General features: G+C 35.7%; 1 protein-coding gene across 1 annotated transcript; it reads left to right on the top strand.

The window, feature by feature from the left end:
• The first annotated feature begins 2,090 nt into the window (after window positions 1-2,090).
• On the top strand, window positions 2,091-7,569 carry LOC132133481 (D(4) dopamine receptor-like). Its single transcript, XM_059546328.1, has 4 exons — window positions 2,091-2,324; window positions 4,177-4,289; window positions 5,235-5,794; window positions 6,913-7,569. The coding sequence occupies exons 1-4, from the start codon at window positions 2,097-2,099 to the stop codon at window positions 7,122-7,124; spliced, it is 1,113 nt and encodes a 370-aa protein (XP_059402311.1). The 5' UTR covers window positions 2,091-2,096; the 3' UTR covers window positions 7,125-7,569.
• Window positions 7,570-11,920: the final 4,351 nt, after the last annotated feature.

Here is an 11,920-nt window from a genome sequence, read left to right as displayed (position 1 = left end):
TTGTCTTTACAACATGGAAAGGTCAAAGCATTACTCAAAGATTTATAATGCAGTTGAAACCTACACAGATAATCCATGGCAAAACAGATTATGACACAACACTCTCACTGGTTGCATATCGGATGACTATCGCTGACAATATGGGCAGATGAAAGCACTTAACATAATTTAGCCATTTAATTTCATTATAGAGGCATGCCAGTCATAATAAAAATGACTAGAAAAAATATTGCGTATTTTAATTTACGCTTTTTTATATAACTATTAAAATAAAATCAGTGTGTTTATTATTATATACTACTATTATAATGTCTGAATTGCATTTATCATTGAAAACATCATATCATCCAAAACACTGTTAATTGGTGTGCATGAGCCACTGTGGCTAATGAATGGACCTCAGACACAAAAAAGACATGACAGACACCTGTGTGAGATTCAGCAGCCGGAACGAAAGCAGCACTAATTTGTTTTGACAGATGTTTAATCGACCATTTTACAAAGGACAAACACATAAACCATTGTCTAAGCCCTGTTTTGTGAGGAACACACATGGACTCCAAGCATGACATATGTATTCTGCTGTGTGGCATGCAAAACTCTGTCTAAAATGATCTAAAGAAGTGGCCAAAGCCCCTCTAAAACGAGCCTGATCCAAGTATATTTATACACGTTGTTTCTGTAAACTCATATAGTTCACCTTTAACAGACTGCAATTATATAGTTAGGTTCTAATTTAAAATCCTGTGGGAAAAAAAAACTAGGAAAGAGTAAAACAATGAATGTTTCATCAACCGGTAAAATTAATGTATTTTCATGCTCACGAGCAAAAATTGCATTAAAGCATCGATAGCAACAGTACAAGCAGATTCAAATGTCCAACAGAAATTATTTTTAACAGTAAAAGGTCTGTTAATTAAAGATCGCTTCATCTGGAAAGCATGCTGTGTACAAACATCTGATAGAGGTCTTTAAGATGGCAGTTTTACATTCATTATAAACCATAAACATCTTAGAGACATCTTCTAAATGTCTATTCGACATCTGATGAGCAAACTCTTAAAAATACATCTTGCAGATGTCAAATATACATCTCTGTGATGTACATAAGGCTATAGCTACTTGCACAGTGGATATCAATAAATATAAGCGATTCAATATACCCTAATAGAACACATACATAACGGAGAGGTCTATCTGACATCTGCCAGACGTATTTTTTTAGAGTTTGCTAATCTGCAATACATCAATAGGACATCCAATCAGATGTCGAGAAGACGTATAGAAGATGTCTATGAATTGGAATGAATGTAAATGAATGTAAAATGTTTTAAAGACGTCTATCAGATGTTTGTACACAGCAAATGCTTTCCAGATGAAGCGATGTTTAACAGACATATGTGTGCTATCTGGGTAACAGTAAACCTCCCTGAAAATCAGTAGATAGCACACGTACATCTGAGAGATGTCTCTTAAAGATCTCTTCATCTGGAATAGATCTGATAGACGTATTTAAGATAACAATACACTGTACATTCATAATCTTAAAGACATCTTCTAAATGTCCTATAGAGGTGTTGCAGATGAGCAAACACTTAAAAAAAAAAAGCCTACGTCTTGCAGATGTAAATACAGACGTCAAATAAACGTCTAAGTGATGCACGTGTGCTATCAGGGAAAACATTAATATAAGTGATTTAATATAGCAGCTTAAGATTTAAACCTGCACCCTTCATCCAGTCGTGGATAATGTCCCACTCCTCGTCTACAGGACGAGATTATCAGGACTGTTCGTCTCTGTCTTTATCCAGCCATATTCACTAACTGTAACAAAGTGATGCGTCCTTGCTAAGCCGCCTTTAAGACTCTGGATGGAAATAAGCGTTTGAAGATCAGCCTGAAGGAAAACTTTCGCGTCGAAGAGCGAGGAATGAACAGCGATGATCTTAGCGGTGAGTAGGACAGAATATATATAACGGGACGCAGCTCCAAAGCGGAACTCTCCAAGTTTTGACAAACACGCAAATCATGGCGAAGAAGAAACGGGTTTTATCGGTCAGTTTTAACAAGGGATTCCCAGATGACTAGAGGAAGACATGTCAGCCAACCTCACCGCCTCCAGCCACAGCACCAACTATAACTTCCCAGCGCTCGTCTTCGGGATATTATTGATCATCATCATCATCTGCGGGAACGTGCTCGTGTGTCTGAGCGTGTGCACGGAGAAAGCGCTCAAAACCACAACCAACTACTTCATCGTCAGCTTGGCTGTTGCTGATCTGCTGCTGGCTGTTCTGGTCTTACCTCTGTTCGTGTATGCAGAGGTGAGTCATTACCTAGAGATTTGACATTTAGCCTAATATAGTGTTTAAGGTGACAAACAGATACCAACTTTAGAACCCTGCTAAGCCGGTTTATCTGCTGATCATCTTAAACGACGAGGTAAAACCTTCTTACTGGCTGCCTACCTCTGTAAGTTTTGACCACTTTCATGATGGTTTTCGCATGTCAATTATATGTAGGCTCATAACGTGATTTTATGCAATATTGAAAAATGTTAACAAATTATTTACATGTCATTTTGATCATATTTTCTGAATGATAAAATATATTCAAATATTAAATTTTGAGTGTGCGCGCGCTTGTGCTTGTATGTCTCTCTCTCCCTCTCTATATGCATGCGATATTATAATATTAAAAATATGAATATACATTGCTATCTAACAGAACAATAACAGAATAACAGAACATAGTGTATATCTATCTTTTATCTATTGTTAACACTATTGTTTCTTGATAAAAAAAACAGCAAACAATCTTGGGGAAAATAATATTAATTAATACATATAAATTAATAAATTTTGAGTGTGTGTGTGTGTGTGTGTGTGTGTGTGTGTGTGTGTGTATAAAGCAAATAGCATGAATTATTCATGTAATAGATAAACATTTAATTATGTGTGTGTGTGTGTGTGTGTGTGTGTGTGTGCATATGTAATATTTAATTATTAAAATATTTAAATTAATATAAATTAATAAATTATACACTAGTAAATTATTTAAATATTAATATATATATAATTATTAATTTTTTTTTGTTTGTGTGTATATACACATACACTTAGTATTTAAAAAATATTTAAAAATTTACATTTTTTAAATCAAGTTATTTAAATATTTATCATATATACACGCAGTCACATGAAAAATATAATTATTTAAATATATAATATAACATTTCTTTATTAAATGTTAACGTAAACATTGTTTCAACAATAACTAAAGCTTGCCATTAACTACCGTTTTCATCGTAACAGTGATGTAATCCATTAACTTGGTTGTAATTAAATTCTTACCCAATCTGGTAAACAACTATATTGCACGGTTTAGTGCAAAACAAACTCACTCATTTACCCTTGCATGAAAAAATGTGCAGACATGCATTGATTTGGCCCCCTCCTGCTGAGACTGTCATAAACACACATCACACAATATGCATTGTCTGCCACCACGGGATGTGTGCACGAGGGCCGAGAGCAAAGAGGTAAAATCTGATCGCTAAAAAAACTAGCGATCAGGCATTGCATTCAGGCATGGTTTCGGGGTTACCGTATCCCCTAAACTGGATACTGAGGGCCCCGGACAGTGGGGACAAAGTAACCAGGAGCAAAGCTTACGGCTAATGGCTCCTCAGGTCAAGAGCACGGAGAAAATATGCTCTAGTGAGTCAGCTGTGGCTTAATTACAATTTTACATGAGCACCCTCACCATTATCTCATGGTTTCCACTTGTAGGTTGAATGTGGCTCGTTGGCATGGGAGAGAGGCCATTACCAAAAAGCAATTAAGAATCTGTCCTTTTCTCCTGGCCAATAATTAAAATGCCATTAAATCCTCCTCTCTGCTGTTTTATTTCTTTTTTTAGACTGCGGCATGCATATCAGACACTAAATTACCATCAGCCCCGGAGCATGAGATGTGTGTGTGTGTCTGTTTGGATTGGTTGTTGTGACAACGCCAAGCTGATAATAAGGAAATTAAGGTTTCACGGTCGCTCCACTGTGGCTCTAAGAACACAGAGTTATAGGAGAAGGTGAAAGCGGTCCGAGAGCAATGAGAAAGTGACAGAGAAGCAACAGATGGGTGAAGAGTAAAAGATGATGATTTTCTCTCTTCTCAGTTCCAGGATGGGGTTTGGTCCCTCAATATGACCCTATGTGATGGACTGATGACCATGGATGTCATGCTCTGCACCGCCTCTATATTTAACCTCTGTGCCATCAGCATAGACAGGTGGGTCTGACTTCAACCTGTTGCACACATTGTGTCTTTGATATATCTATCTATATATATATATATATATATATATATATATATTTCTCAACGTAGATTTCAGGGTGAAATATGACCTGGACATTTCACTTGTTTTATGAGATTCACCTTTATGCTTATCTTAAACTGGAGTCACTTTATAAAAAACACACACATTGGATATGAGTGTTATTATCTGATTAGATGTTGAGGGTTCAGGGGAAAATTAGGTCAACACATAACTGGGTCAGCTCAATCAGCGAATAAGAGATGTGGCTTTGCTGGCAAATAATGATAAAAGCAATGTGCTCATCAGGAGTCAAGAACATTTCTATGTTGATTTAAAGGGTTAGTTCATCCAAAAATACAAATTAAGCCATAATAAACTCACCCTGAAGTCATCCTTGGTGTATGTGACTTTCTTCTTTCATATGAATCCAGTCAGAGTTATTTTAAAAATTGTCTTTCAAGATCTTTCAAGCTGTTTGATTGCACTGCATCGGTCCATAAGAAGTTTAATAGAAAGCTCATTCATTAAAAAATGTGTCTCACACTGCTTAGGGGGTTACAAAGGCCTTCTGTAGTGAATAGATGCATTTTTGTAAGAAAAATATCCATATTCAAAACGTAATTATCACTTGAATCTAGCTTGCCCTCACAGTTGTAATCGAAGCAGTATGAGTATGATGGCTTTTTAATGGATGAGCTTTTTATTAAACTTCTCATGGACCGATGTAGTGCAATCAAACAGCTTGAACGATCTTGAAAGACTATTTTTTAAATAACTGTATGAAAAGAAGAAAGTCATATACACCTAGGATGACTTCAAGGTGAATTATTTATGGGGTTTTTTTTATTTTGGGGTGAATTAACCCTTTACTAGCTTTGCATGGATTGTCTTGTAATACCTCATATGGCTGGCTCCAGGTTCATCGCAGTCTCCATCCCTCTTAATTACAACCGCAAACACGTGGATCAGCGACAGATTGTCCTGCTTTCTGCCACATGGATCCTGGCCTCGGCCGTGGCCTCCCCAGTGATGTTCGGAGTCAACAAGGTCCCCAACCGGGACCACAGCGAATGCAAGCTGGAGGACAACAACTACGTGGTGTATTCCTCCGTCTGTTCGTTTTTCATGCCGTGCCCCATCATGCTCGTGCTGTACTGCGGGATGTTTCGGGGCCTGAGGAACTGGGAGGAAGCACGGAAAGCCAAGCTGAGGAGCAGCATGAAGGCCTGCAGAAAGCTTCAGGAGGCCGCCTCGTCCCTGCAGCCGCTGTCCGGCCTGCCGCCCGTCATCAAGAAAGATCTGTCTGACAGTACCTTAGAGGAGCTGGAGCAGGAGCCTGACAGCCCTGACCCCGTGTGCATGCTCGCCTATCCCGGTGGGAACTACCATGAACATCGAAACCAGAACCGGCAAAAGAAGAGAGCCAAAATAAATGGGAGGGAGAGGAAAGCAATGAGGGTGCTTCCTGTTGTAGTAGGTAAGAAGACATGAAATACATCAAGTCCTGTTATACTCTAGATCCGATGAACCCATATTAACTAAGAGACTACAATTGAGGTACAAATATTCTGTCACATCTCAGGGCCATTTAAAAAATGGTAAAAAAATAATTATGAAGAAAGAAATGGAGGCCAGTTACAGCACCTAAACTATTCACTTTCCCTTATAAATCTCCATCCAATATTTTTATGTTGAGAAAATCCAGGGGCAAGTTTTTACTAAACTCTACTAAAATTTTGTTCTCCCTGTGTTGTTTATGAAAAGTAATAGATAAACTCTCAAAACATTAATTAAATTATTGATGATGATTAATTAATGATACTGAAATAGTTGGAAATGTATTCATTATTGACTGTTTTTTTTTTTATGACCTTCGATTTGCAGATTTTTTTAAAGAGAAAATACCATGACATGTTCTTCAGTACATTTACAAGAAACCTGTTGAAAAATGTTATGTATATAAAAAAAGATGATTGTATTTAATGCTGCTTGATAGGGCCCAACCAATATTCTTCCCATATAAATAAATGATTATTTAGAAAATTAGAAAATGTATAATGTAATTTTTATATAAAAAAAAATAAAGTAGAAATATATATATTTTTTATTATGCAGCTTTTTGGAGAAAATGTACATGTTTTTTCAAAAAAAAATCGAATTACTCACATGATTAATTGATGGGTCATTTATTATTAAAATACACATTTAACAGAGTGCAACCAACATTCTGACCCTATAAGACATATTATCGTCTAATTTGAGTATATATATATATATATATATATATATATATATTATATTATATAATTTGTATATATTATATACTTTGAAATTCATAGTTTTTTAGTTTGTTTGAAGGAGACAATTAACATGACATTCTTAAACATTTATTTTTATTAATAAAAAAAAGACAGATAATTTATCATTAAAGTAGCAAAGAAACATTTTTGCCTAAAAGTAACATTTACTATTGTATTTACTATTAAGTGTGCTGAAGTTTTGTCGACTGCCACTTTAAATGCTCATGGTTTATAAAGTGTAGTGCACTTAACAGCATTTTACTGAAGAGAAAAAACGTTGATGTGTCATCTCCAGGTGCCTTCCTGTTCTGCTGGACGCCGTTCTTCGTAGTGCACACGATGAGGGCTGTCTGTGAAGACTGCTACATCCCCAGCAGCGTCACTAGCATCGTGACCTGGCTAGGCTACGTCAACAGCGCCCTCAACCCCGTCATCTACACCATCTTCAACACAGAGTTCAGGAAGTTCTTCCGGAAGTTCCTGCCAACTCTGCCCAACTGCTGCTAACCGGAGCATGCTCTTTGCTAACAGTTTAAGAACAAATCATAGCCTACCCAAAAGTATAAATAAACCAGACAAATAATTCTTACATGTAAAAACAGCATGTTGTATGAAACAAAAATGAAACTTTGGTTATTGCTGCCTTTATGTTTTTACTTCATGGTTTAATTTCGTATGTTTACATTTTGAGAGCTGTAATGAATTGGCTTCATTCATTCACGAATTTACATACAATGTTTGTAAAATCATTCTTATGTAAACTGTCGTTTCATGAAATGCATACAAAACAAATTTGTGTAAATGATTATTAAAATCATTTGAGTACTGTTACGTTTAAACAGGCAGAATGAATTTCCTATTTAATTTATTTTCCTATAAAAAAATTTTTTTGCGTAAGTAATAGCGATTCTTAATACACGAACATAATTTCCATGTAAATAGTTCATAAAACTAGTGCTACATAAATTGTTATGATCATAAAACACATGCATTGTAATATAAATGCATGTCTTTAAATTGTTCGTAAAAATCTGGTCGTGGACCAGACTGCTGTACGATGTTTACACGCGAGAACGGTGAAGAAACAATGCATGTGACGTGAATGTGACATGCCCAACAAATCAGAAAGAACTTGTTTTTGAGGTGTTGTTATTGAATCAAAAATAGCAGTTTATGCTTAAACGAACAATTGAAACATTTCCTTCTGTTTGTGTTTGTGCATCAAAGAATCTCCAATGTGAAGATCAATGTGAAGATCAAAAGTGAATCGATGCAATCAAAAGTGACGAATCTGCAAACAAAAACTTTCTGTATGATTCTGAAGAACTTGTTTGAACGCTGAGGTAAATGTAGGTTAGATGTACATTGGTGATTGATTTCATGCCTTTCGTGCTATTTGTTCTCTTCGGGTCACACTGTGTTTATTAAAAGCTGAGTGAAACCGGTTACACCGTGTTTAAACACTGGAAGTGAGTGGTCTGATTTCAGTGAACATGATGTTAGAATGCAATATTTAGAATCTCTGTTTCGGTGGCTTTTCTATGGATTTGAGTTATTGATTTCACTGCTGAGCCCACTTTGTCAATGGAATGCTTGCTGCTTTTGATTAATTAAAGGAGCTATGTGGAGGTTTTTACTTAAAAAAATCTTTAAGATAGAGTTTTCATTAGTACATGTATGAGCCAACCATGATGTAAAAAAAAGAATGACACCTCGACTGTCCACCACGGTTGTCTCTATCATCCTGTAGGCTCAATTATGTGTGGAGGAGTCGGGCCCGAATTGGCGCGAAAATTCATAAAATGTGACGTCATGCGAGTTCTCGTCTACTTGGGCTTACAACCGTACGGCAAGCCAGCCATTATAGTAAGCAGCGGCAATAGTGTTTTCAAATGGACTATGCGGATTGGAAAGAAGCGACCAGTTTCCACCACAATTCAGACACCCACGGACACTACTCGAATTAAAAAAAAAAAAAAAAGAGCGTGCGCACTGAGAACTAGCATGAGACTGGCTGCAGTTCCTCTAACGGCCACTGGTGTCAGTAACGGTTAGAAATTTCAGAACCTACGCAATGCTCCTTTAAAAATTGAGAGTTGATCATAGAATAGATCAGCTGGAATAGATCAGCTTGAGGGGCCATCAACATACTGTATTACAACATATGCTGCACTGTAAAAAGTGATGTTTTGAACTTGTAAATAAAGATAGTATCAGTTAAGTACATTTTACAAACAAATACTGCTTTTTCTTTTTATTTAAAAATTTCACGTTTAATTCAATAAGCTACTTGAGGTTTCGTTTTTATTTATTTTACTTAAATACATAACTAAATTCAAATGGAACTGCCTAAGTAGAAATTAAAGTTAAAACTCATAAGTATATTTTACTTGGAACCGTTTGTTATTTTTACAAGGATTCTTTAAGTAAATACCAAAGTTATGATCCCGTATTTCCCATCATGCAATGGGGCATGAATAATTAAAAATATAGACTGTTTTATGGTTGCTTTTGTTGTTAGTTGTTTAGTTTAGTTTTTGTAAATTTTACTTAAAATATATTAGTTCATAATTTGCAAAAGAACGAAAAATGTGTACACTTATTTTACAGTAATAAGCATTACATAATGTAAAATTTACAAAGAAAGAGTCAACAAAATTAACTGGGAATTTCCAAGTAAACCTAACTTAAAAATGTTTAATTAAACCTACTAATAATTATGTTTGTAAATTTACTAGCCTTTTCTGAGTGAAAAAACCTTTCAAGCTTTTTTCAAGTACATCCTACTCCACATTTTTTACAGTGTGAGTGGACTGTAGAATTCTAAAAATATTACCTAGTTCACTCAAAAATTACAAGATTCCAAAATTAGTTTCTCCATCTTAACAGATTTTATGAATTCAGCATTACATCATTTGCGCACCAGTGGATCGATCCTCTGGGTGCCGTCAGAATGAGAGTCCAAACAGGTGATAAAAACATCACAATAATTCACATGTACATAATCTACAAACTGGATGTGCTTCAAACCTCTATCCATAATATTTTGCTTCCTTCAGTAAAAAAGTCTTCTAATCTGAATCAGGAGAGAAATCTGAACAGACCAAGCACTATTTACAAGCAAAAACAGTGTAAAATACCTGTAAAAAAAAATTTTGTTGGATTTTGTCACTGGAGGATTTATGGATTATGGATGTTATTATGAATTATTATTGGATTATTATGATTATTATGCTGTTTGGACCCTCATTCTGACGGCACCCATTCACTACAGAGAAACCACTGGTGATCAAGTGATGCAATGCTATTTCTCTAAATCTGTTCTGATGAAGAAACAAACTCATTTACGTATTGCATGACCTGAGGGTGAGTTTATCTTCAGCAATTTTTTATTATCAGGCAAACTATTTCTTTAAGTTCTGGAACTCGGGACCTAGTGCAAACAAGACTTAATTATCTGGAAATGCATTATTAAAACAGAATATTCCATCACTATTAATTATTTAGGGATTCACGTAACAAGGGTTTTTCTCACATGCTGAGAGCTAAGCAGGTATTCCTTTTTGATAAACCTGTCATCTGTCTAATGTTTCCTCCTTCATTCATTATTCAAAGAAGTATCTTTTTTTCCTCCAAAAACATTCAAATGTAATTTCCTTAAAAGTAAAGCTAAGGGTGATATCAAGGTCAAGCAGAGATGGTGACGTGTCTTTCTGTGGATCAGGGGGGCGGATGTATCTCCTGATGCTTTTAAAATGAGACATGTCAAAACTCATTATGCTCAGAAAACCACAGTCTGTCCAGCTTCATTCCACCCACTCTCTTGTCATGCAAATACGGAGACCTGTCAACCATCCCCTTAGACAGCTAAAAGACATCAAGCAGTCCCAGAATGACTACAACATAGATGTAAATGCAGCATATGGAGCTACAGAGAGCCTCTAGACACTCCTTCAGTGCTCACGAGGTCTCAGTAGAGTATTTACACATAAACATTATCTCAGATGTTTCTCAGAGATCAATAACATAGTTACAAATGAGTCAGCATTCGACGTACAGTATATAGAGTTAGAAGATACATATGAACAACAGCTCAGATCATTTGATGGGACTTTGGTCATATTGAGATCTTTGACTTCATCTAAATCGTAAGACTAAACGCTTTCAAAATGACTGAAGGTTTATTTTATGAAAAGGTTCACTTCCCTCTTTCTTTGAAGAATGAATGAACGTCTTCGAATAAGTTCCACTTTCAGGGTCACTGCAACAGCTTTCCAAAAATAAACTTAACACACCATAATCACAGCAGAACTTTTAATACAGCCCTCATTACTAACATAGACATGTCAGGGAAAAAAGAAAACGCTTTTACAGAATGCACCAGTTTTGAATGTGAATGAGGTGAATTAATAGTAAATACATCAGGTGGAATATATCGAATTATTGATACATACACAAGTAGATGGTGTCTTCAAAGACGAAGAAACTCCTGCAAAAGTCTTTATTGTTCAGTTTGTCCAAGACGGAAATAAATTCTCACAAGGGTATTTTTGGATACCAGGTTTTTAAGAGAGAAATATAATAGATCTGACCTTGATATGAGAACACCTGTCAAGAAATGATGAGAGACCGAAAGAGAGAGAAAAAAGGAGGAAGATTTGACAAGACAACCCTAGAGAATCTTTCCCTGAAGCACAGAGATCTTTCCTTCATTCAGGACTTCTGCTGAAGACAGACGTTTCCGGCTTCAGTCCAGGTTAAGCTCTAGTTTGTCCACAGAAGCTGAATTATTACCATTACTGTGATTATCTGTTAATAGAAAACGTTTAGCCAGTGGTGGCCATTTTTTGAGGACTAACTTTAAAAACAGAAAATTGCAAGTCAGAGGTCAGAGATATATCCCAGCTAAGATGTTCCCGTTAAAATCTGAATTTCGAATTCTAATAAAAAAATTTTAAACTAAAATATTTGTGAAAAATCGTGTGTAAATGTTTTTGTGCAACAACCTTATTAAAGAATTAGTCCACTTCCAATTTACTCATCCCCATGTCATCTTCATGTCTTGCTGTCAAATAAATGAAGGTTTTTGAAGAAAACATTCCAGGATTTTTCTCCATATAATGGACTTCAATGGCATCAGCGGGCTGAAGATCCAAAATACAGTTTCAGTGCAGCTTCACAGCATTCTACACGATCCCAACCGAGGAATAAGGGTCTTATCTAACAAGACAATCTGTCATTTTCTAAAAAATAAAATAAAAAGTAATTATACTTTTTAACTTTTTAAGATGTAACTGACATCT

Source organism: Carassius carassius, chromosome 50, assembly GCF_963082965.1.
Source record: "Carassius carassius chromosome 50, fCarCar2.1, whole genome shotgun sequence".
Classification (NCBI taxonomy): domain Eukaryota; kingdom Metazoa; phylum Chordata; class Actinopteri; order Cypriniformes; family Cyprinidae; genus Carassius; species Carassius carassius.
This window is presented reverse-complemented; position numbering and strand designations above follow the sequence as displayed.